This window comes from Gymnoscopelus braueri (assembly GCF_963280865.1).
Source record: "Gymnoscopelus braueri genome assembly, chromosome: 7".
In the NCBI taxonomy this organism is placed as follows: domain Eukaryota; kingdom Metazoa; phylum Chordata; class Actinopteri; order Myctophiformes; family Myctophidae; genus Gymnoscopelus; species Gymnoscopelus braueri.
In genome coordinates, this window is record NC_137608.1 from 41,755,769 (window position 1) to 41,782,816 (window position 27,048).

The 27,048-nt window shown below is 41.1% G+C and overlaps 2 protein-coding genes across 2 annotated transcripts in view; both read left to right on the forward strand.

Moving 5' to 3' along the window:
• The window catches only part of gcn1 (GCN1 activator of EIF2AK4), a 56,395-nt gene extending 45,471 nt beyond the window's left edge, over positions 1-10,924 (forward strand). Inside the window, exons 48-57 of the mRNA XM_080432538.1 lie at positions 1,227-1,496; positions 1,776-1,889; positions 2,202-2,432; positions 4,235-4,428; positions 4,948-5,062; positions 5,421-5,517; positions 6,022-6,170; positions 7,715-7,825; positions 9,391-9,612; positions 10,233-10,924. Of these exons, the coding sequence (XP_080288664.1) occupies positions 1,227-1,496; positions 1,776-1,889; positions 2,202-2,432; positions 4,235-4,428; positions 4,948-5,062; positions 5,421-5,517; positions 6,022-6,170; positions 7,715-7,825; positions 9,391-9,612; positions 10,233-10,358 (1,629 nt within the window). The 3' untranslated portion in view covers positions 10,359-10,924. The remainder of the gene's footprint in view (positions 1-1,226; positions 1,497-1,775; positions 1,890-2,201; positions 2,433-4,234; positions 4,429-4,947; positions 5,063-5,420; positions 5,518-6,021; positions 6,171-7,714; positions 7,826-9,390; positions 9,613-10,232) is intronic.
• Positions 10,925-11,217: 293 nt separating this feature from the next.
• rab35b (RAB35, member RAS oncogene family b) lies at positions 11,218-26,131 on the forward strand. The gene is made up of 6 exons (XM_080433904.1): positions 11,218-11,557; positions 15,880-15,930; positions 16,065-16,188; positions 21,758-21,882; positions 22,273-22,397; positions 23,551-26,131. Exons 1-6 carry the CDS (start codon positions 11,506-11,508, stop codon positions 23,677-23,679), a joined length of 606 nt encoding a protein of 201 aa, XP_080290030.1. The 5' UTR covers positions 11,218-11,505; the 3' UTR covers positions 23,680-26,131.
• The last annotated feature ends 917 nt before the right edge of the window (positions 26,132-27,048 follow it).

Sequence of the window (27,048 nt, forward strand, 5' to 3'; positions counted from 1 at the left end):
GTTTGTGGCGGGCCGTAAATTAACGCACGCATGTGCGCATCCGTGCGCGTCCGTGTCCGTGTGAACTTTTTACTTTCGGTTTTAAAATGCTCTCAAACTTCGTTTTTGAGGCACATAGTTTACTTTTCAGATAGCGTTTGGATAGAATTTAGTTGTTTAACTTCATATATGTGGTCAATTTGTCATGAAAGAGCCTATTTAAAAATAAAAATTCAGAGAACCGGCAGGGGCGGGCAGTTCCGCGAATTGTATCCGAATAAAGTAACCTATATTCGGCATGGCCCGTTTAGAAGTACCCTTAACTCTATGGAAGTCCTCCGTGCGTCACCCCCTGGTGGTCGGGGAAACGAACTGCTGGAGTTTTTTTCTTTGTTTATCTCTGAATCGCCTACAATCCCTTTAAGGAGATTTTAACTAAATTACTAGGACTAAGATGTTACAAAAGTCTCTAAAATCTGCACCCTACTGCGCATTTAGACTTCCTGGTGGAGTGTGCGCTCACGGAGCCCTGGTGCACGAGTAACAAGGGAGGAGATATTTACAAACCAGTTTGCCATCTCTCTTTTCCATGTATCTGACAGCCTGCATCTACGATTCTCCGTTCTCCATATGCCTGCTCACCAAAACGTTGAACTGCGCTCCATTTGAGTAGTTAACATATAGATATGATGTGGATTGTGATATTAAACATAGTAATACATAATGGAACATGACGCTCTGATATTGTCACAGCAAGCACAGACACAGACCCTTTAAAAGGGAGCCGTTGTTTGAATAGAGGAGACATTGTCATTAAATCGATGGTTTTAATGTTTCACCTTTGCCATCTGAGTAAGACCCATAATATTCCCAAATACAAGACGTTACGTTTGTCTTTGACATTAAAGCCGGTCGTCCATGCTGGCATTGATTTCACTGCGAGCTCCTTGCTGTGACGTAACTCCCCTGTAAAACACAACAGAGTGTTATTTACTACAATAATGATCTTCTATTAAACTCTCAATAACGTATCAACTCCAAGTCTCAAGTAAATCTGTCTTTGAAAGCCATAGATCCAACTCCATCTCAAAACACATGCAATCCCTTACACATCAATCGTGCATGGTAAATCATTACCGGGTAATATGACACACCCCACCCCTCCTCCTTCTGCTGTCCCCTGGTGATCTGAACGTGTATCATCGCACAAGCCTTGTGTTCACCAGTCTGTTTCCTCTGTTCTTCAGGAGCTGTGCAATTGCCAAACTGTGATACTCTCTGTGGAGGACGATCAGGGCCAACGCATCATTATAGATTACCTGTTGGAGGCCACACGAGGCTCCGACCCCGGCCTCAGGCAGGCTGCTGTCACCATGCTCAATGCCTACTTTGCCCGTACCCGTCTGGACTACAGCATCCACTTACGCACACTGCTGTCAGGCCTCATCCACCTGCTCAATGACTCCAACACAGAGATCCTGGTACAGAGCTGGGACACCATCAACTCTATCACCAAGGTGAGCTCATACTAATATGAGCATTACTGTACTACTTCCACTACCAATTATGATTGGTACTGTGTACTAAGATCTCTATCGGAAGCAACAAAGTCTACATACATTATAATAGTGTGCCCAGAATCAGAAGCACTTTAAATAGTACATACAGATGCAGAATGGTAGAAAGATGTCAGATCCACACTATCCTTTAGCGTTTTGTATTACATATTGAGTACGATTTCATGTCTGTATGAGATTGTAGAGCTATATTCAGTCTGGTGTCTTTGTACCGTGTAGAAACTGGATGCGAGCAGCCAACTGGCTCTGATCGATGACCTGCATAAAGACATCAGATCAGTCACCGCAGATGTTAAAGGCCAACACCTGCCTGGCTTCTGTCTGCCTAAGAAGGTAAGAAAGTGTTTAATTCTCCCAACACATTTTATTGCATAATGTCTCATTTTGTCATGTTAAACACATGATGTAGGGCACAAAGAGCATCTCAATCAGTTGCTATGTGGTTCAATCTATTGGCTTGAAATGCAAGATCACAATGCCTTAAAATGCTACATTATTTCCAACATTTTCCAAAATAGGCAATGCGACGTGTTGTGAGCTCGTACATTTGACTATTTTCACTATTCGTCATGTGATAAATTATATAGGGCTTAAGTGGTTAAGACGTCAGCCAATGTTCTCCTGTTCATCCTTGTCACTGCACAGGGTGTGACCTGCATTCTGCCCGTCCTGAGAGAGGGTGTACTGACGGGTAGCCCTGAGCAGAAGGAGGAGGCTGCTAAAGCTCTGGGAGCAATCATCAAACTGACCTCCCCTGAGGCCCTGCGACCATCGGTGGTCCACATCACTGGACCGCTCATTCGTATCCTGGGAGACCGCTTCGCTTCGACAGTGAAGACGGCACTGTTGGAGACACTCACCCTGCTGCTGGCAAAGGTCTGCATCTTATCACTCAATGCTCAAAAGTATTAACTTCGGGTCATTCTAGTCAGGTCATCGATGACACCTCTTCTGTCATTGCTGGAGTCATAAAGTAGCGTTATCTTGTGTAGCAAACATTTGTGGTGTTTTGGATGCAGGACGCACTGCTAACAAAGTGAAAACAAATGAATACATTTTTAAGTTGATCAAATATTTAGGTGGCTTTAGATTGTGATTTTTGTGTTTTTGTCTCCAAATTGTTTTCATATTTGTTTATATTATAAAAAGTGACACAATTTAGACATTTATTCGACGTTATTAACTACAGTGACTTACCATGTGCAAGGTCAGAGTAAGCAGCTAGGTATGTGCCAGGATAGCAGGTAAATACCTCTAAAACATAACATAACTAGCATTTATCTAAATGGGCATCAAGTGTACTGTACTAGCTAGGGAAGGAAGTGGTTTGAAGAGGTTAGTTTTCAGAGTCAGACTGTGGCAAAAGATGGGTCTGCAGTCCTGACTGATAGAAGGAGTTCATTACAAAGTTTGGGAGCCAGGAGGGAGAAGAGTTAACAGTAGTTCACTTGGAAGCGCTGGCCAGATGGTCAATGGGAACAGAGTAATTTATTAAATTTACATTAGTGTGTGTGTGGAAAGAGGTGTAGGACTAGTACCTGCTGGTAAGGGGGGCCTTCCTTTGGCTGCCTTGTAGGTCACCACCTGTGTTTTGAAACGGCAGCCGGGAGCCAGTGGAATGAATGCAGAAGTGGAGAGATGTGGGAAGTTCTAGGCATACTGCAGAATTCTGGATCGGTTGTAGAGATTTGAGAGAGCATGCAGGCAGACCAGCAAGGAGAGAGTTGCAGTAGTTCTAGTCGAGCCTGGAGTTGACGGAAGCTTAGATAAGGAGTTGGCCAGGAATGATGTGATCCTCCGAATGTTGTAATGTGCCTTGTATTGAAGGACAGCTGATCACTCCCAGGTTCTTGGCAGTTTGAGCAGGATCACCAGGATATTGTCGATGGAAATGGAAAGATCCTGCAGGGGCCAAGACTTCCTAGGGGGGGGAAAAAACGTTCTGTTTTATTCTATGTTGAGCTTGAGGTGGTGGGAACTGGGAAGACATCTGCAGTGATATGTCAGCCTGGATGCAATCTTCAACCTGCATGTCAGAGGGAGGGAAGGTGAAACACAGTTGTCATCCAGCAGTGATAACACTTGAGCAGAGATTACAGAGCCAAAGGATAAGGCGGGTGTAGAGGAAGAAGAGGATGGGACCAAGATCATTTAGCCATCGATCTATTAATTGATTGATCGATCGCTGCAGTAGGTCAAGAAAGTTGAGGAGTCGAAGGCGGTGTGTAGTGCCTATGCGACTGCGAGGTGTGCTGTTTCAGCAGAATGGGCAGGTTTGAATTCTGACCTGTTGGGATTGGCTGTGGATAATAAGAGGGAGAAGGCAGAGTGGGAAGTGGGAAAGGTTGTCAGGCCTGTTTTGTGCCTCTTCCGTCTAGTTGCACTGAGACATGTTCACTCAGCTTGGAGGATTTCATAGAACAAAGAAGCTGGTGGAGACGGACGTACTGGCCTGGAGTAGAGAGGGCTGTGACAATCAAAGACAGTTAAATTGTGGAGAGAAAGGAGGAGGTTGCAGATTCAGTTTCAAGGGAGGGGAAGGAGTCGAGACATGACTGAAAGAAAGTAGAGGATACCAGACGAGAGAAATGAGGGGACAAGAGACCTCGGGTTCTGTGAAGTAGTGACAAAATTAGGTTTAGGTGGGAGCTCTGTTTTTACTCTGCTCTTTCCTCTAGGTGGGCATTGCCCTGAAGCCTTTCTTGCCCCAGCTCCAGACCACCTTCTTGAAGGCCCTGCAAGACACAAGTCGTGCTGTGAGGCTCAGGGCAGCTGAGGCCCTGGGCCAACTGGTGTCCATCCACACCAAGGTGGACCCACTTTTCACAGAGCAGCTGTCTGCTATCCGCAATGCAGAGGATTCAGGAGTCAGGTATACAGACTTTGGTATATACAGAAGACTGATGCTTCTTTAGGGAAGTCATTTGAAGCGTTCAATTCCATTGAGGTGAATGGGAGGTCAGGAGTGACTAAAGAGTTTTATAATGTGGTTCTCCTGTTGTAATTGTATTATTATTTTAGCTTGTTTGTATAGTTTTGTGTTCCTCTTAACATCCCTATAGCCAGGGGTGCAATGCTCACTGGACGGCCTTGCACGCCGTGCCGGAACCTATTTGACCAGGAGCACACGCAGGCACACGCATAGATTTAAAACTACTTTAAATTCGCACCTCAACAAAGTTTGCAAAGGCTCCCGACTCACACCTAGTGAATTAACATAGGAATAAGCCTAGATGCATATCAATTGTCCATTGTGTGACTTGCAGTGTAGGTGTTAAGCGACGTGTGCGTCACGTCATTGAAATAGAGTGCAAGAACATACCGAGCATTGCATGCCTGCCTATAGCTATAGAAAACGACATTCTCTGCTCTGTACTGTACCTTCTTCTAGGGAGACGATGCTCCAAGCCTTAAGATTTGTCATCCAGGGAGCTGGGTCAAAGGTGGACCCAAGCATCCGCAAGAACATCACCACCACTTTACTCGGCATGCTGGGACATGATGAGGTATGACAGGACGAGTTGATGCCTTGCAGCATCACATAGAGCTCTGGTAGCTTGTTACCCTAAGGAGCTCCCCACTTTCATTACTGACTGAATTTAGTTACATGTATATAGTTCAACAATGTGTATGTATTTAAACAAATGAACTAAATGAAAAAGGAGTGAGCTAAAGCCATTAACAGTGTCTCTTACGGAGACACACTATGATATTTTACTGGCTGTGAAATTGTGGTATAGACTTTAAGATGACAATTGAAACCCGGATGTCTAGGTAGATAGGATGTGGTTTTGGGCTTCCCCTGCACTCACTTTAAGATTAAGCTGTAACTCTGTGCGTCTGTGTGTGTGTGTATGTGTATAGGATGCAACTCGTATGTCCTCAGCTGGCTGTGTTGGTGAGCTGTGTGCCTTCCTGTCAGAAGAGGAGCTTAAAAGTGTGTTACTTCAGCACATACTGGGTTAGTATTCACACTGCTATATAAGGTGTCTCACCAAAGTCTCTCTCTCTTTCTCCCTCTAACTTCAACCTCAGGTTTATTCTCACATCACAAGTTTGCAGGTGTAAAAGAGTGGGTGAAATTGTTTTTCCATGCAAGCTCCGATGATTTACAGTTGCAAAATGTATATTGGAAGATATAAGAATAGAGAAAGAAACACAGGAGGTCAGTTAAAAGTAGAACAATATTAATGTTAAAAGCCAGATTAAAGCATTAGCATACTCAAGTATATTGTGTATGTGAAACTAGGCCAGTTTTCATCAACTCCACTGATGTTTGCTGACAACAATATAGTGTTAAACGTACAAGACCTACCTGTAGGTTAAGATGTGAAGATTTAAATGTAACAAAACACCACTGCATGTTGGATTAGAATAATAGTAATTAACAATTAAATGTTTGACTAATTTTACTGTTGGAAAAACCAGCAAATTGTGATGCATGACCACCCTCCATTTTTACTAGCTGACATTTCTGGTGTGGACTGGATGGTGCGACATGGTCGCAGCATGGCCCTGGCCATCGCTGTCAAGTCGGCTCCTGAGCAGCTGTGTATTGAGGAGTACAGTGATACTGTGAACGACGCCATCCTGGCCAGCGCTACTGCTGACAGAGTAAGGAAATTAAAAGGGTTACATTATAAAACATATTGTCCTTTTTAGATAGAAAGAAAATAAAGTTCATCATGAATTATCTAAACGCCAAATGATCCAATCTGTAAAATTGGAATCACCATGGACTTTAAATACGGTACTTCACTTAACCCATTAAGACCTGAGGCCGATTCTAAAAATGTCTTCTAAATCCTAACAGTTTTCAGAAAAACGTATGTTGCTATATCATTGGCGCTCAAACTTTTTCATGTCAAGGACCCCCCAAAATGTTATGTATTTGGCTGTGGACCCCCATCTCAAAATATTTTGTTCCAGGGACTCCCAGAAGCAAAGATTTGAGTTAAAAATTATCACTTTAAAAAATATATACAGTATAGGTTTGCACAAATGTTCATGATTTTTCAAAGATAGCAGATCTTCGTGCCGCACTATGGACTTGTATACCTGCAATTTTTGAATAGCCAAAGTACATTTTGAGAACTAATGTGCTATTTAGCTCAAATCTAAAATGTCCCGGTTTTAATGGGTTAATTACTATACTTTCAACATTGTGCAGCCAATCGTTTGGTTAGACTAGATTTTGTAACATTGGTGGACTCATGTGGGACGATGTCTTAACACATGGAATGCCAGAGTTATTTCAGATTTTTTAGCTGTTTTATGCCAGAGATTTTTCATTGAGAAAAAAAAAGTACTCAGGAGCCGAGATACAGAATTTTTTAGTTTTAAGTTAACAAGGAAGTGGATGGGAGTCTAAATCTTCAAAAAATCATATCTCCTTGGTCTTTGGGTCAAATTAAAAAAAAATATATGCATATATGCGTTCTTGCCACTCAAGTGATGGATTCAAAAGAACGCATATATGCGTTCTTGGCACTCAATGTGTTAACACACAGAACCGACCAGACATGCGAGCGTAAGCGCAAGGGCGCTGCTTCACTTGCATTGTTTCTGACATGCGCAGTTTGATCACAATATGATAAGCTACATACATATCTGAACACATCCCTGAACGTTCGAAGGCAGAGTTTGCCGTTCCAAAAAGCTACAGTAATTATCGCCCTACCAGCCATGATTAGAATGGAAAATAATCTGTCAAATTTTACTTGACCTTGTCTATGACATGTTGATACAGGCTTTGAGATGTGAATGCTGATAATGACATATTCACATCAGCTACTTTATGCGAGCGAAAAATGTGCTCTGAGAATAGCTGTTGAGAATAGTCGCGTGCAATAAAGCATGTGTGCAGACACGCATCTGGTGGCTTCTGGACATAATACTGTATATAGTTTGCCACTGCCCTCTAGCTTTTCCTGTCAGTGAGATAATTCTTGCCCAGATAGATTCTCCTCAAGGCTGATAAAGCTGCATTCTCCTTTGCTGTATTCTACTACTGCCACTATTCTAGATAGTCTGTTATCTCACGTGTTGTAGTGGAGTAATGTCATCCTTTTATCACTGGTCAGTATACATTTATTGCACTTAGTAACTGAAGTGATTTTGACTCACTAATGTGTCTGTGTCCCCTGTCCTTCATCCAGATCCCCATTGCCACCAGTGGGATCAGAGCCATGGGCTATCTGATGAGGCATCAGCTCAAGACAGCTGGAAGCAGTGCTGTATCACAGCGGGTCATCTCACAATTTGTCAAGGTGAGGCAGGAGGAATGTAAATGTAGCTGACCATCTCATTCTTTGAAAATGTGCTTTTTCTTTAATATTTGCCGTATTTGTACACATCCATTCTTATTACTTGTTGGTAGTCTCGTCTGTAAGTATATTCATTCATATATATAGTATATATATTATATTCACTTTTGATGTATTGTACTTATTCATATAATCAGTGTTTATTATTGTGTGGTTAGGCTAGATGTCCTTTTGTAAGATGGTGGACATCTCATGTGGGACGATGTCTAAAATATGTTGCCACTGCCCTCTAGTTTTTCCTGTCAGTGAGATCATTCTTGCCCAGATAAATCTGGGCAAGAACTCAAGGGTGATGAAGATGCTCTTCTGCTGTATTCTGCACTATTCTATAGTGATCTGTATAGTATTCTAGAGACTATACTGCATATATCAACCTGTATACTTGAAAGATAGATTTTCACAAATGATTGGAAGTCGTGTGCATTACATGCACAACAAATATGATCCCAGTCGGCCTGATGGGGGAGCTATAATTAAATGTAAATTGAACTGAACTTGGGACATTTGGGAAGTCATAATTCCTACGCTGTGAATTCTGTTTACGCTACAGACATCATCTATCCTCACTATACAAATTTGCCACACATTTGAATTTTTGGGAAAAACATTTTTGTCATCTCCTAAGCTGTAAGTCTGATTGCCACCTTCCTTTCTGTGGATCATTATTGGACTACGCTTATCAATCTGCTGACATGCAGCTTGTTTTGGAGATAAACAATTGAGCAGATTGACAATTATTTATTTTTTTGCATTTCTTCATCACCTTCATCATCTTCCTTTTCATCTTCTCATAGTTATATTCTTCTGTGCTTGGACCCTGTTAATTGCCGCTATCTTGGTTTGCCTCTACTGTGTTTTACTCTCACTGATGTTGCTGAATTGTCCTCCGGGGATCAATAAAGGTTCATCTTATCTTATTTTACAAGAATCAATGAGCTAAAAATAGTGTATTTTAATCAATACTTGAGTTGTGGTAAGTTGATCCAAAATATAGCTTCACATGAATTTGCTATTACCAGAATTTCCCTCCAGGGAACAATAAAGGTTTAAAAAAACATTTGCGAGCATTTTATTTTCTACATGAATTACAGCCCCAAAATAGAATTCCCCATGTAGTTTCCAGACTTTTATCTACAAAAGGCTACTAAAGTACACTGATGTTGAAATTTCTGTCATACGTGCATTGTTTCATTTTGACTGACTGGTCATTGTGGTCAAACACTGTAACATTTCATCAATAACTCAGACATCATCTTTAGTCGTCATAATGGCTTGTGAATAAGCTCTCCTTGAAAGTTGATCCAATTATAGCTTCACATGAACTTGTATGCATTCCAGTTCGGTACATTTATTACTTTGCATCTTAAACAAAAACGGCAAAAATAAAAAATATATATTTTCCCCCATAGGTTAACAATGCCAACAAAATGTCATTGGTAAAAGCTTGAAAACATTTTAGTGGATTTCCAGAGTGAGAGAGTGTCTGACCGTGCTGTATCACCCCACAGTGTCTTCAGAACCAGTCCAGTGACATCAGGCTGGTGTCGGAACGGGTGCTCTGGTGGGTATTCAAAGACCCTGCCACACCCTCCCTGGATGCCAACCTTGTCAAGCCCCTGTTGAAGAGTCTGCTGGACAACACCAAGGACAAGAACACCACCGTCCGAGCCCAGAGTGAACAGACCATCGTCAGCATGCTTCGACTGCGCCAGGGAGAGGAGACCATGCAGGTGAGACTCGCATAATGTAGTCCACTGTTTCCCAAACAGTAGGTCGGGACCCATTCGTGGGTCGCGAGTGAATATCCCTTTATTTTTTGTTTCCTAAATTTTGGCATTAATTACTATAGTTTTAAAATAATTTCTAAAGATTTCCACAAATTCCACAATTTTTTATGAGATGAAAACAAATTCAAACATTTTTCAAAAATAATTTCATGAATAAGAATAATCAAAGAAATTTCCTAAATTATAAAACAAATGTTTAAGAAGTAGTGAAAATAGCAGATCTGCAAGCTCGCAAAGCGGTGCAAAGTGGTGCGAAGCGACGTGTTGTAAGCTTGTAGATCTGCTATTTTCACTAGTTTGGGTCTTGAGCTAAAACGTTTAGGAACCACTGATATAGTCGGTCAATCAATCTCTTTCAATTCAGTGCTGTGGGAACCTTTGACTGGCATGGCACAATGCAGTTTGTTTTAAAGATATGGTTTTAAAACTTTTAAAAGGCCACTCATGATGGCGCTCAATGTGTTCAGATTTTTTTTTTCTTTTACATTCATTTCATATTAAATAATTTCATATATTAATCTCATTAATGTAATATCTCTGGTATATCCAACTGTATTTTTCAGGGTGTCACAGCCATCCTGGACTCTGCCAGTAACGACCTCCTGTCAGAATGTCACCGCCGATCCCTAAAGAAGATAGCCACCCTCCCAGATTCCAATGAAGAAATAGATGACACCATCTTAACGTGATGGGACAGGACTGATCATTGCTCATAATACTTAGAAAAAGAACTCCACAGCAAACAAACAACCGAAGCTTGACTGATATGTCATACTGATGTAATACACACCATTGTATGAGAACACCCCAGACACACACTTAACATAGCACACACCCCCATTTTGTCATTTCCTGGACCAAGGAAGAGTTGGATAGTGTATGGACTGGCTTTCCTTCGTATTCCTTTCCCCAAATTTATCTCCCTTTCATATTGTTTTAGTGGCCTGTGAACCCACGTTCTCACATTTATGTTTATTTTACTGAACTTGCTATACAGTCAAAAAACGAATCAGGCCAATTCCGCTTTGACATTTAACTGTAATTCAATTGTCTCTTATTTAGTTAAAATCATTTGGACAGTCACTGACCACATGGTAATGAAAATGTTCAAGTTACAACCATCCAACTTACTTTAGGTTTTATTTGGCCATTGTGTGTGAGGGTTATTTGGTGGAAAACAACCTTATGAAATGAGTCGACATTCTCATATTGATTATACGGTTGTGTAAAGGCAATACAAATAAAATAAACATGATTTCAAGATCAAGTCTCGTTTGAAATTTGGGAACCCTTTGCTCCGGAATAGTACCCAACAGTATGTCTGATATTACAGAAATCTGTGCAACTGAGACATGGTTTACATAATTGAAAGTCTGGTGACTTAATAATGCTATAAAAAGATGTGTCCTATCAGTTCCAGTGAAGCAGACTAGTTATATAAATATATGTATATAAATATTAGGATTAAATCAATTGAATGGAACGGATCTGCTGTCCTATGTTGTCATGCGGCTGCGCACTGAGGCCGGGTCGCAGCAGAGCAGGGTGCAGTCGCTACCAGAGAAGGAAGCGGAGTTTCCGGCTATTTGCAGCGGACGGAGAGGATTGCTGACGCCGCTGAAACCCCGAGAAAAAAGCCGCCGGCTCCGGGGGGGCTCCTTTCTGCATGCTAGCATCGGCAGCGGGTCACTTTCATTCATATTTAGGGCTCCGAGTTGGGTTAAAAACGAGCCAAGGTTTCGGGGAGAAGTCGAAGAGGACGTAGCGAAGCAGAGAGAGAGAGAGAGAGAGAGAGCTGCTTTTAAAAGGCGGGGGGTACGCCACCTAACCACCGGCATGGCCAGGGACTACGACTACCTCTTCAAGCTGCTCATCATCGGGGACAGCGGTAAGCGAGTGCCGGGGATGCGTGACGGGAAACAAGGCCTCGTCATGTTTTTGTAGCGAGAGAGACGGAAACGCTGCTCGTGCTCATTCAGTGCGCACCCGCCGTACAGTACACCCCCGAATATGTTATTAACCATTTAAATTAGTTTTAATATTTCTCCGTGGAGGCGGTTTCTGAAACCTCTAGGAACGAGTATTATTATAATGTGCATCAATGTGTGGTGACGGGGCGGAGGTTGTGCCAGGGCCGGGCTGGGCATGTCGGCGGATCGGGCCGGATGTCGCCCGCTGCAGATCAACACTTCATTTAATACTTACTAGTTATGGAGCCTTTCGACAAAGTGTCGCTCGACTAAAGTGTCATTTTGATTATTCTTTTTCCATTTAACAATACGACACTTTTTTGGAGCGCGACTTTCTAGGATAAATCTGTGCTGACATAGCTTTGACCCATCCTTGGTATCTTTGCTACAGGCTAATGACTACCCAAAAAAATCTGTTAGACTAGCTAGTTCTGACTACAGACTACGTGAGGTTTTTATGGGGTGTTATTGGCAGTACGATAAAACAAACACTGTAAGTTAAGTTAACCAAGCCAAACGATTCGTCAATAAACTTTGCGTCTGGGTGGTAGCTTCCAATAGCTAGCCCCAGCATACTTAGAAGTTGGGCTACATAACATTTGAATGCTTAGCTAGCTATGTAGCTAACGTTGGCCTATAAAGATGCTGGACTCACTGAAGTTATGGGGTGTGTACACATAGAGTAAAGTTCTGTTTCATTCCGTTGCCTTTCCCTGAATGAGCTGTAGGCTACACGGTTTAGTACATTAAGCTAGTGATAGTTTATTACCTTAAGTTTAGCTTATAACCGAAAGCTGCTTCTATGTATTGACCGAGGAATGCTGCACTGCAGTTCTTGGTTTGCAGGTTAAGATAGCAAAAAGGGGCTATAGTTTAGTCATGATTTATCAAGTTTATTAGACAGTGCATCACATGATTTTGCAGCATTCTTGGTCATAAATGACCGTCGTGCTCGAGTCATAAGTAACAGTGGGACAAGTTTGTTAACTTTTGTCACACGTTCTGTTCGTCATAAAGGCTACAGCTCATTCTGACGGGTAAAGAGATGTTATTATATACAACCCTAGCCGTGGATCAAGACTATCATAGATGTATTTTATCGATTTTTACTTTTGCATGTCATAGATACGAAAGTAAAAGTAAAATACATCTGATAGTCTTGATCCAAGGCCAATATAACCCCAAATCAGTATCAAAGTAAAACTGAAAACCCTGCTTTGAAAATTATCTTTGACCTGTATTACATTGAAGACATGTTCAGCTACAGCACATTATTTGATGTTTTACCTCAATAATATATATATTTTTAAAATACTGCCACTTTTCACAACACTGAAAATATATGTAGGGACTGAAGACAGTACATCAAGTGAGTGGAGTGATGAACTGATTTAGGGTGTAATTTTCTCCCCTTCTTCCTGCAAACAAGTCTTAACAGTACAGGGTCTTCGTTGTCGCATTTTGTTTGAACATGCACCACAAATTCTCTATTGGGGACAAGACGGGACTGCAGGCAGGCCAGTACCTGCACCCCCTTCTTCTGCAGCCCAGCCTTTGTGATGTGTGCAGAATGTGGTTTTGCATTGTCTTGTTGAAACTGAAATTGTTTTGCAATTTGATTATGCTTGGGCGCCCTTGGAACAGATGCCATCTGAAGACAGCATATGATGCTGTAAAATATCTATTAACATTTTGGCATCTCAGAAGTGTAAGTTACCTTTGCCCAAGGGCACACTGAGTCTGACCCCATACCATGACAGACATTGGCTTTTGGACTTGTTGCTGGTAACGGTCTCAATAGTTTTGGTTTCCCTTTGGTTAGTCTGATTTGTCAGACCGCATGTTTTCACTGTGTGATGGTTCATATTAAATGCCTACAAGCACAGAAAAGCGTCGGTTCTTGACACAGTGAACATTAGGCTTCCTTTTGGCACAATAAAGTTCTTAACTGGCATTTGTGGATGTAACTATGTGTAGTAGTGCTTGACAAAGTTTTGCCAAATGTGGTTGTATAGATGAATGACAAAAATAGTGGCCTGGAAATGTGGTTAGATGAATGACAATCACGTACCAAATCATGATTACAAACCCCTGTTGAGAATAGCTGTTTGGATGTATTTACAAATGAAATCAGGTTGACTAGAGCATCAGACAAAACATGAAATATCTTGCTTTCTTTATTTTCCATATACCGTTGCGACCTTGTCTGAGTTGGGTCTGTAATACCAAAACTGCCAATTTGCAGCCAGTACAATGGTGTATATAGTGCAGGTGGGGTGCATAATGGAAATGTGATGAGGGCTAAAAGGAGTGGTCTTTCATGCGAACCTTTCTTTACAGGTGAATCTATGACTTTTAAATGGGACTCCACCCGCAATAGATACTCATTCTGATGGACCGCTTTGTCGGGAAAGATCCTTGTATTCATTGACCCTCCCGGTCCTGGCAGTACCCCATCAGCTGTCCAGTCACAATAGTGGGCAAGGCAGCACAGCAAGCCCTTTACTACCACTCACACAGGGGCCAGTGTCCCCTCAGCTGCAGCATGCAAGCACAAGTATTTGCTGTGGTACATTGAAATTATTCAGCCAAGATGTTCAAAGCACTGTCTTCTCAGTCACCCCTGAGCTACAAATAAGGGAAACACTCATAAGATGGGTAAGGTTAGAATAAAATGACCTTTAGCAGTCCTTGGTGGGGAATTGAGTTACTTACTTTGACAAGGACATGTCTTGTTGTGCAGTAGTATGATGGCAGGTCCATTTATTTTAGGTTAAGCTAAACAATGCTTGTTTAGGTTAAGCTAAACAATGCAGGTTTGTATTTTATGCAATTAGTCTAACATCTGAATTTAGCAAGAATGATGTGATGACCTTAATGTGGGCGGGCCATGCAGGTCACGAGCAGCTCTTAACTAGGCAAGATGTTAATCAGCAGTCTGATGATTATCAGGACACATGAAGGAGGGTATTTGTGATAGCTAAAATCAGGTCCTGTATTAGGAATTCCTCGGTGTGTGTACTATCATTGTGACAGCTTTAATAACACAGCTCCAGAAAAAAATGGCAGGGATTGTTATGTCACCAAATAACAAATAGGCTAACTGAAAACCACAATGGTGGGTAATTATGTTCACTCTTCTGCTTTGAAGTTTCTGAGTTATTGTCTGGCAAAATTGAAATGGTAGAACTTCCATGTTAGGCCCTAAGAGTCTGGTTACAAAACAGGAACGCTAAACTAAGACTAGTCTATACAGTCAGGACTGTAGAATCACTTTTGATCTTACTTGTAAACTGAAAATGTGTATCCATGGATAAATACTTAATGTACCCCACTTGTGTTTATTTTCCTCTCCCTAATTCACACACCCTTTTTTATTTTCAGTTTTATTGTTCTCCTCTACCTCATCATGCTCTTCCCCTTTAAATATACAGTATATTTGCTGTTTATCATTGCCTGACCGTTATCTGCCCAAATCCCTTGGAAGCAAAAGTTGCACTCTTGAGAATTGGATGTTCAGAACACAGAACTATTGAAATTCTGTGCCAAAAATTACTCTGAATAAGAAGCATATATCTCTGTGGATATATCACTCTTGGTCTTGGGCTGGCCTTGACTGGCACTTACCGTTTCAGCCTTTTGCACTTTTTTTTCTCTTTACGATATGTTTTGGTCTTTTTCTGCCTTTATTGATAGTGTAGATAAACGGGGCGAGAGAGACGTGGAGTGACATGCAGCAACGGTCGTCGGGAACGGGATTCGAACCCGCGACACGCTGTCAGGCTGCATTAGAGCCTATATGTATGTGGTATGCGCCTGGATCGCTAGGCCAGCGGGCATCCCTTGCATCTTATTCTTATTCAAACTTAGTGATGTACTCTGTGTTTGAATTTTGGACCCCAGCAGGTATATGTTTATACTCAGAGTTAAATTAACACTCAGGACTTAACTGTGAAGCAACATTTTTGTTGTGTAGCTAGCTACCAACACAATTCTCATTGTCCACAATCATTACCGTAGCTTTGTGCTCACATGTTTATGCTGTCAGTTAAGCATGTAAACAAAAACTCAATGGAAATCTGCTAACTTTTCTAGTGCGTAATTTGTTTAAACGACACAACCCAAAGCAAAACAACATTAGTTTCTTAACATGTTTGTCATGAGACAAACAGAGGATTTTGTATGAAAGCCTGTGTAAGCTGCATTTTAAACTCAAACTGTGCTTGTCTTTGATTCCCAGGAGTGGGGAAGAGCAGTCTCCTACTGCGGTTTGCAGACAACACATTTTCAGGTAAGTGGTTCTACAGAGTGCACTGTAACCTTTTTGACACTTTTGTGGCAAAAAATTCAGGGGTTCAGAATCGGATTCAGATCAGTTTTTGTTTTTCTGTCTCTATATCTTAAAACTATGTAACTGCTTTGCAGGTAGTTACATCACCACGATCGGAGTGGATTTCAAGATCCGGACAGTGGAGATCAACGGGGAGAAGGTGAAGCTACAGATCTGGGATACAGCAGGACAGGAGCGCTTCCGAACCATCACCTCCACGTGAGTATAGGCAGAACACACAGTGCTACACTCACACTCACTCACACACACACACATTAACACACACACACACACACACACTGGCACACTGGCTCATGCACTCACGTAAAAATGGACTCACACATGCACATATGCCTTCAATAGCACTATAACACAGTAGCACTAACATTTTGCAGAAGCACTTCCATGTCAATTAATTGATTAAATATGAAAACAGCAAAGGTGCTTAGTGGTCATGAGACTGGATATTGGTGTAGGAAGCTTTTCATAGACAACCAGAATAACTTCACGCTCTTTTCCAACTGGGTGGAATTCCCCACAGATCCTAATTACAGATGTTAGTGGGAGGCTCTTGGTCACATACTGTTACATGATGGCAAGGGGTGTGTCTGTAAGCCTTCTATTAGTCTTATGTACTATCCAATATTGTATTGAATGTCAGTGGATTGATATGAGGCATGAACCTGACACAAATATTTCTAGTATTTTATTGTTTACTTCAAGTTGTTTACTAACATTACTGGTCAACAACATTGCAATAGGAATAAAAAACCCTGAATTCTTGGGCAGAAATTTTGTACAGCCCCAGACTATCATGTTTATATCGCTTTCTTCACCGTTAACACCTCAAGTCATTTGAAAATGCCCGTGATCACTATTGCAATTTTGTTGTTTTGGAATGATTGTGCAATCGTAGTCCTGTTTATAGAATGATAATTACAGGCTTGTAGTCACCTAATGGTACACGATGGCCTGCATGTCCTTACTATACAGTACTGATATAATACCCATTGATTTACATTCAAAGTATCCTAATATTTCTAAACCCATGACCCACACTAAGAACATTTAGGCTCAACCAGGGACCTAGAGTTAATTAAACATACCAATGCCCTTGACAAACCTGAAGACAGGCCCCACCTCCCATTCATCATCCACAGTTTTAAGAAAGCCTGATGTAGAGCACATGTGTCTAACATGAGGCCCAGGGAGCCATATCCCTTATGCAGTCTGGGTTCACTCGTTTGTTCATTTTGGCCCAGCGATCCTCTGTGCTTCAACTGAATCACAACACAAATGTACTGCACCAACCCATCACTTGCAATTTGCAAATACTGACTTCTCGCTCTCTAAGCCAGGTCAAACAGCTTTCATTCTCACTTAACCTAGCCAGCCACTGTAGTCTGCTTGTGAATGACACCATGCCAATGAATAACACTGCACTGAGGTTTCATGCGCCATTGGTGGAGATATTAGTAGATACTTAGTCAAAAGGCCTGCTTTGTATAGTGTCCACTTAAACCTTTCTGGCCAACACAAACAACAAAATTAAAAGGTGTAGCCTACATCACTGTCAGTATTGTCCTGTTTTCTTGAACAAAGACGTTTATTTGCTTTTCTGCAGAGAAATTTCACAACGTACAATTATTTTAAGCAAATAAACTAAAATAAAAACACAAAAAGAAAAAGACAAAACAGAAAAACACCACAGAAAAGAAAAACAAACAGGACAATTCAGCAGACATATTAAGCAACAGATTAAATCAGATTTAAATATTTAAATAATTAAATATCAGGACATTCACTTGGAGATCAAATATAACTAGTTACAGCACAAAATAAAAATATCATGACATGACATATACAGTACACGGTAACATAGGCTTTCATATAGGCAGATTAAAGTATCCTATAACTGGGGTATTGTCCTGTTTTCAACTCCGTATTACCTAATTATTTGCTGGCTAATGGTTAGAATGAGCCAATGTTTAAATTAGCTAAAGAAAATGAATGGCTAAATGTGAAAGAGTATTTATTTACGGCATAGCACCTAGCTGTCTAGAAAGTCTGTGTCTGTGAGACTGTCTTGTGTTAATATCGCAAACCACTGGACCAATAAGCACCACACATCTTGTGCACACTGCCAGTAGGCCAAGGAAGTAATTACCCCTCAAAATTTAACACATGTTTAGTATTTTCTGAAATATTTAACATTTTAGAACTGTGTTGTTAAAATTATTTTTTAAATTGACTTTCCAATAATTCATATGGTTCCAGCCAGGATGTGAACACTCTGGAGACTTAGCATGTATGTAACCCTCCTTGTGAATGAGAGTGAAAGTATTCTTAAAATGTAGAGGTCTGGCAGCTCTGGACGGTCCTCTACCTGTGTGTCTGTCATCATCAACTGTAGACTGTCCTCTATCTGAGTGTCTTATCATGTGTAGACTGTCATCTACCCCAGTGGTTCTCAACCTGTGGGTCGGGACCCCCAGGGGACCCCAACGTGAGGCTTGTAGATCTGCTAGTTTCACAAATCACAATATTTATCTGTGGAACCGAGTCAATCTAAATGTAATGCCTCAACTCCTACAATTCCAAGTGCCTGTCGGGGTGGGGGGGGGCCCAGTTCAAATATGATTATTTTGGGGGGTCACAGCCTGAAAAGGTTGAGAACGAGTGTTTGTCACCTGTAGACTATCATCTACTTGAGTGTCTGTCACCCGTAGACTAAGGCTGTCAACGAATATTCCATATTCGAATATTCCTTCGAGACTTTGCGATACTCTGGGCGCATGTAACATTAAACGTCAGTCTGAGAAACCGCAAGCAGCAGTTTATTCTTCATTGTACGATGGTGTCGCGAGTGAACACCGATCGGTGATGCAACGTGTTGTGGGCTTGTAGATTAGCTATGTTTGCCACTGGACACTGTCATACAACGAAGGATAAATCAGCTGCCTTGCTGTAAACACACAGACTTCACATCGCAGACCCACACACAGTAACCCGACTCGCTCTGTACTAGGAAGCGCACACGTTTAATCACACAACGTCACTTTAATTGATTCAAAATGATAACGGGTCAAGCTGAAACGGCGATTCATTTGGCATTAATGGCTGACAGTTTGCAATGAGAAAGCGATGTAAAAACTATGTATGGATTGTCCCTCACGGTAAAACTCCCTCCATGTCGCCTGTAGACCGCCATCTACCGTGGTGTCTTTCACCTGTAGACTGTCCTCTCTACCTGAGTGTCTGTCACCTGTTGACAGTCATCTACCTGAGTGTCTATCACCTGTAGACAGTCATCTACCTGAGTGTCTGTCACCTGTAGACAGTCATCTACCTGAGTGTCTGTCACCTGTAGACAGTCATCTACCTGAGTGTATGTAAGCTGTAGTAGACTGTCCTCTCTACCTGAGTGTATGTCACCTGTAGACTGCCCTTCTCCTGAGAGTCCATCAGTGTGTCTGAACAGTCTGGCACTACTGGCTACTGTCACATTCATTATTATTTTGTACTTCCTTGCAGTGTCAGCTGGTACATGGACTTTTCTGTTTCAATTAGAGTGCGGTTTACCCTTCATTTCTTGATTTATATATAAAGTATATATGTATATATATATATATATATATATATATATATATATATATATATATATATATATATATATATATATATATATATTTTTTTTAACTGGTTATTTTCTGTCTTTCTACCACAATCCTCATCCTCTCTCCACAACTCTCCTCTCTGCCATGAGAGCTATTCGTTGAAGAATGCTGTCACACAGCCTAGGGCTCAACACCCATAGGTTAGCGGCTGCTGTTCTCCTCTGTGTGTGAGGTGAACTGCAAGGGAAAGCAGCTTCCTGGTGTGACTCCTCCACTGTTTTACCTTTAAAACCCCTCTTTGATATCTGACGGAGGATGGGCTGAGGCAGCACTTAAAACCATTAGGCTGTCACAGGCCATCTTTTCGAGTTTGGTGCAGACTGATGTTTGAAAGATGCAGTTATTATGGAAATTGGCAATCTCAGCTATATTGATGATATAATGGTTGGATAGCAAAGACTTGTCCTCTTCAAATCCTTTCTGAAGCTTAATTTCAGGGCTGTCCATGATTTTCTATCACAGTTGTTAGTTGTTTTGGTCCGCAAATTAAACCACTTTTTGTGTCCGAACTATTTTTGACATTGGGCACTGTAAATTAAATGGAATACTTTGATTTTTCTGATCTTCCATGACTGTTAATATCGTGATACTGATATGAGATAAATATGCAGATCTGCTGACTAGACAACCATTTTGAAAATAGTACATACATTGTATTGCAAAAATAACAAATATAATTCCTGTTTTAGATTATTCAATCAATAATTTCCACCTTAAACTCCTGGCTCCTGGTTGTTGTGTAAGGGTCCCTCCAGAGTAAAGCCGGACTGCGCAGGCTGATTGTTAATTGTGCTGAAGTAGAGTGGCATGGTGCTTCATTAGGTCTAAGTGAATTTCAGCATAGATATGGCTCACAGAGTGAGAGAGAGCCCTGCATACTTCACTTGGAAACCCCTCCGCCTCCGGTCAGACCAGCTGGGGTTGGTTATAGCTTTATGTCTGTCCCTCTGTCCATGTCCAATAGTTGCCATATGTGTCTAGGGTGGACACTGGCATGCAGTGATGGCGGCGAGGGTGTTCATGCTCTTTAACACTGTAATGTTTTCCCCTACTACTACTCTTGTGTCAATACATTGCCATTAATGTTGGTGCTTCTGTTAACATTTCATTGCTGTACATGCAATATGCATAACATTGTAGTAAATATTTTCCTTTGTAATTAAAGGAATGGTTATTGAAAGACTTGAGAGTCTTAAGAGGCCTTATATCACATGTAGTAATTGACTCTGGGCTTTTTACTCAAAAGCATAATTCATGAACGTTTTATTACCCTGTTTTATAAGGTTTTTATTGCAGATAGGGGAGGGTGTGTGTGTCTGGAAATTGGAGTCTGTTCCCCCATTACCGAAGCCTGGCCCCGGTTACCCGCTGTGTGTTTGTGGCGCTCCATTCATCTGTACATATCTCCCATCCACCCCTGTTGCCGGGTGGCCTATTCCTACTGGACACAGGGTGACGGACTCGGACAACACTGTATCCCCATGTTGTCATGCCAGGCAGAAACACTGAGTGACATACACACACCCACACAATAGGCCTGACAAAGCGTTCTTTGTGTGTGTCTGGCTCAGTGCAGCTAGGTTGGGGATGCTCCCTTTCAGGGGCCAGCCTGGTCATTTTCTTTCAAACATTCGGCTCCAGGTTTGCAGGAGTGTCAGCCTGCTGGCACTTCTTCCCTGTGTGACTGTTCCTCCTTCGTTTTGGGCTTTCTTCCTTGGTCCTGGACACACCGACCACTGTGATTGGTTGCACTCTTGCAGGAAACCCATCTCTTCTCGGTGACCACGCCCGCTCCAGTTAAATGCTCTTTAAGCTACAATATAATTTTCTGAAATCGTGCCATTCAAATAACTACATTGACATGTACTGTATGGTAACTGTATTTTAGGCTGATCCTTTTATGCCTTTGCATTGTATACTTAAAGGCCAGAGAGTGATAATTGCTCAGTTGTTAGTTGTTACTGACCACGGTTTGATAGAGCATTATGGAATCACCACTTAATAACCTAATCCAAGTAAACCTCTTCTACGTTTGTCTCCCCCTGCTGGGCACCAGTTATGTAATGCAGAGGAAAAAGGCTGACCGTCTTCTCTCTGTCTCCGTTACACAGATACTACAGGGGAACGCATGGAGTCATAGTGGTTTATGATGTCACGAGTGCTGAATCATTCGTCAATGTAAAACGATGGCTACATGAAATCAACCAGAACTGTGATGACGTGTGCCGAATACTAGGTGAGTGCACCTCCCCCTACTGCTGATGCAAGAAAGACAGTGCGCTACTTATTGTCACATAACATTTTTACACCTAAGGTATTTAGCTATTTAGCTGAATTATACTGGTGAATGCAGCAGTATGAGCTTAAATTCCTAAATCACCTTTAGTAAAGAGTGCAAGGGCCTGAGCTGCAGAGAATATCTTTGTGACAGAATAAGGATCATGTGCTAGGAAAATAAATTTGGAGTGAGGGATTCTTTTCTTTTAAACATTCTTAACTCTAACAAGCACATTTGTATGGAGATACTATGGTGTCCTTTCTCAGCTTTCATTCAGCGCAGTTGCATCAAGCTTTGTCTGACAAATAGAAGTCATATCAATGTTATTCATTTGTGATTAATTTGTAGTGGGTAACAAGAACGACGACCCCAACTCCAAGGTGGTGGAGACGACTGACGCACAGAAGTTTGCCGAACAGATGGGCATCAACCTGTTTGAGACGAGTGCAAAAGAGAACATCAATGTTGAGGAGGTAGGCTCTCCCATTGCTTTGATCCTTAGTTAGTGAACTTTAGAGGACTGTAGTGTTTGACTAATGCCTGATTTATACTTGGTTGCACGCAGTGTTGCATGCCAAAAATGGCTGATCTACAAGCTCACAATTTGTCACATCGCGACACCTTGTGAGCTTGTAGATCTGCTATTTTTGGTGTGCGACACCGGTGTACAAGCAAGTATGAATCAGGCTTAACAGTGCTTTCCACTACAGGGTTGGTACACACAGGCTTATTAGTCATTACAGGAGGTGATTTCTGTTTTTGCTTTGTTGATGTTTTTGCCCAGAGCCACATAGTGAGTAGGTAGGGTTATAGTGTCTTGCTCAAGGACACTGACTGGATACATGGCTGTTGTGGGGTTTGAACCTTTGACTATACACCCCATTGCCTGCTAATTGATGGGCTTGTTAATTTGACTGAATTTAAAGCTACAATATGTACGTTTATATATCTCTCGACAGAGAGAGATAATTGCAACGATGTCCAAACTGTAATAAAGATGGCGGCTCATTTAGTGTCCAATCCAGAGCTTGTCTGCTTCAAATAACTTTATTGGCATTGTCAACTAGTTGGTGTCCCAGTCCTACCCAACACCATGGTCTCAAACTCTCTCAGTGGAAGAGTTGGGAGACCACCTCGGCTCCAACCACTGCAAATTTGCTAGTTATATTTTATTAATATACTCTTGGTTGTTGATCTTACTGCAGACTATTATGTCAACTATAGTGGTGTCGTTCAATGAACAGTGTGCTATTTATTGGAAGTCTGTGTTGTACGGCATTTTGTCTGTACTTTATGTATGCACTATTTATACATTAAAATAAGTCCCAGATTGTAGTTTTTAAATTATTTTTTCGTTTGTATTATATTGCAAATTACAGTTCTTTTTAATGCTCAGTCTGAGAACATATTGTAAAAATCCGGAATAGATTTTAGACACAAGTAATGTTTCCATGCCGTGCGTTGAGCCAGTATGATACTTCCTGAATGAAAAAAGACTGGCGTGTGTAGCCTAATTTTCAGAAATTACAGTACTTTTAATGTGGGTATGATGGTCTCTCATTGGTGCTCCAGTTGACTTAACGTGCTTGCTCACTATGCCTTTGTTGGTTTCCACTTCTCCTCCAGATGTTCAACTGCATCACAGAGCTAGTGCTAAGAGCCAAGAAAGAGGTGCTCGCTAAGCAACAGCAGCAGCAACAGAACGACGTGGTCAAACTCACCAAGAACAGTAAACGAAAGAAAAAGTGCTGCTAGCGAACTCACAAATGCACCACACACCACACCATTTAAAAACAAACAAAAAAAGGCCAGCAGCGTCTTTTTCTTTTATTTTTTTCTTCAAGAGAACACACACTTGCGACGGGACTCCATGCATCTAAATTAAGAGCAGATAGAGATTTAATAAATCCACAATGGAAAAATTAAAAATAAAATAAATGAATGGGAAAAATGTCCCCTTTGGACAGACAAATCATGAAGACTTTAAGAAAAAAAAATGTACAGATTTTATTAGAAGTCAGATCAAGTTTTATTTGGAATTCAGCAGATGGGCACTATCAATGAAAGCAAGATCCTCCCTTGCCAAAGGACAAGTGACATTAATGCTCAGATTTCTATATACGTATATGAAATATTCTTACATCAGTATGTTGTTTCTCCTTCTCATTCCACTTCACAATGGGACATTACGAGTCGAGTGAAACTCTGCACCTGAAGAGAGGAGGAGTTATTGCCATTTCAGAGATGGTTGGAACATGCATCCAATTGCCATTTCAGAGATGGTTAGAACATGCATCCAATTGAGAAGGGAGGGTTCACAGCCTTTGTACATTTTTCTTTTCGACTTCAGACCAGCTGAAGTTACCGTGGCCTCATGCCAACAGATCACGAACTTAACATTTTATTTTTTGTTTTGTTTTGTTTTATTTGAATGGATGGGGGGCGGGGGGGTGGATCACACATGATGAAGATGATGAGGATGTTGATTATTGGTAGGCAAACTTTAGCAACTAATCCAATGGACAGAACTGGTGACTTCTCTACCGTTTCTTTGGTGTGTTTTTTTTGTCTGTTTTCTATATGTTGCCAAGCTTTCTCCCCCTCTAACCTCCAGTAACATTGAGCCAACAACCTGTTATTGTCTTTTAAGTGCTGAGCAGAGCAGTGAACCACTCATGAAGATGCTGGGACACCAGATTCTGCAACATCACTCTTCACTGCAGTCTTACCATGTTTCCAGTTTGCTTTTCAGGTTTTATTTTCCCCAAACTTTTTATTTTCTTTCTTAAATAATACTGCCAATATTTTTGAAATAAATAAAATAAAAATAAATAAAAACGATTAGGATCTCAAGTGGCACCCCTACCCTGCCCTCACCCCCGACCCCATTGTGCGACTGTTGCCATAGAAGCCCTGTTGAGTGGAGCATGGAGCTTGTGGAGTGTGAAGCAGGGGTCAGAGATACCATGCTAAAGTCCTCAGGGAGAGTCCAGGCCAGGCTTCTCTCTCTCTCTCTCTCTCTCTTTCTCTCTGCATCTCCAACCTCATTCCTCTCTCTCTTCCACCCATCCGGCAAACTCATCTCGGCACCTCTCTTAACCATAGACTTGAGTCCTTCACATCACCCAAAGAGCATTTTCAAAATATGAAATTGGACTTCATTATCAATGCAAATACAGCAGTGCAATTGTGGCTGGAAGACATAAGCTTGGACCTTGTAGTTCCTCAAAGGTGACCTAGACCCATAGCAAACTGTGGTAAGCCTCTTTTGTGTGTGTCGAGCATGTAACACTTTGCTTGAAGGGGTACCTACTGTATAAGGTAATAGCCTGACTTGTGTTTTTGTACTCTTAGAACTGTCAAAGGACTTGTTTTCTGAGCTTGCAGAATAATCGTACCTGTTAACAAATGTTAATGTATGGTGTCAAGTTTATTTTTCTTCTCTATCACAATCTTTGTTTTTACCCGTTCAACTGAAGTGTTACCGTACAGTGTTTTTGTCTTGACTTTGAGGGTGTAATTGGGAGAGTGGCTGGTCTGTTATGAAAGAGTGTCCTGAGGGAGGGGGTTGTCGGATGTGTGAAGCAGAATTTGGGGTGGTGCGACTCCCATTCTATGAGGGTCTGGACACCTGTCCCTCACTACATGCACAGCCAAGTGTGTGTCTGCAACGAGGTGAAATCATGCAGAATGTCAGAAAACAAAAAAGGTGCCATTTATATACTGACATTTGTTTGGGAGAATATGTAATTGCAAGAGTTTCTAGATGTTGGCAACAGTTCTCGTTTGAGACATTCTGGAACTTTCACCCTCCGAGCACATGCCCTGGGTGCTGGTTGAGAATGCAATATGAGGTTGAGAAAGTTCTGTGTGTTGGAGTGACCTCGGAGAGGAGGGGGATACAGGGCAGACACAGTGCAAGTCGTGCCACATCCTGAGGGCTGAAGCAGTGGAGAGATGGCATCAAATCTCAGACTGTATGATTTCTATTCATTATGTGTATGTATATATAAATATATTTGTGTGTTTATATTTCAATATAGAACATACACACATAATTAGCACACATTAAATGTGTTGACATGCCCTGTGTGCTATGATTGAAACACACTTATTCAGCTGTGGATTGCTGTACACTGGAGAAAAGAGATGTACTATTCATTTTTCCCTACATGAATTTAATCAATAAACGTTTTAAAAGAAGAAATATTTGACATAAGGACTGATGTCATTTGTCAACGATTCATAGTTTGAATTTTATCAGTTTGCATGCGTTCTCATACCAATGAACCAACAGTCTACCCTTGTTGACTTTAAATATAATAGGCAATCGGTAATGTTTTATGACCCATAGAGCAGTGACTAAGTTGTTTTCTGTTGCATTATTTGTGTTCACATTCCCAGGTCAACGAGTCCCTTATTCGCCACCTAGATTGAACACGGGCAGTAATCTGGGCCGTCATTCAGAACTGGAGGTGAGAAGCCCAACCAGCTAGACTTAAATTTGAAGAAAGAGGTATAGCAAGTTAAAAACGATGGTAGTCGTGGTCTTGTTTTTTATCACTTTATTCTTTAACTATTCCAGCCTACTTGACATTAACTGTTAACCAAATATTCTGAACTTTTAATCTCTCCACATCTTAACTAACATGAGGAAGATGTGTCCAAGAGCCAAACTGGGCAGAATAGATGGATTTCACATGACACTGGGTGGATGGAGCATTACATTCATTAGTCACAGCCATTCCCTTGAAATGGATATAAAAATGTTTACTTAGTTATATTGCTTCATATTTTCTACTTCATGAAAAATAGTTTACTAATAATATAAAATCACTCCCTACAATGATTGTTACAATATATTCAGTTTTCTGTGAAAGTATCATTTGTAAATTCTGCATTGCCATGTCATATACAGTATGTGCATATAATTAATATTTTAAAATAATATACATAAATACATAAGAACCAATGCTGTCCATATTCACTTCAGTTCTCAGAAGCTGTAATCAAACAGCCTCTTTAATTGGTATGCTGATAGTCAAAGCAACTTGATTGAGTACTGAATAATTTTTAATTTCTTGAGAATGTTTAGTGCTATACTTCCACCTCAGTACCTATTAT

Coding starts and splice junctions, on each gene's coding strand:
- rab35b (XM_080433904.1), top strand. CDS start 11,506: ATGGCCAGGGACTACGACTACCTCTTCAAGCTGCTCATCATCGGGGAC. Junction 11,558..15,879: donor GCTCATCATCGGGGACAGCG/GTAAGCGAGTGC, acceptor TTTGATTCCCAG/GAGTGGGGAAGAGCAGTCTC. Junction 21,883..22,272: donor TGACGTGTGCCGAATACTAG/GTGAGTGCACCT, acceptor ATTAATTTGTAG/TGGGTAACAAGAACGACGAC.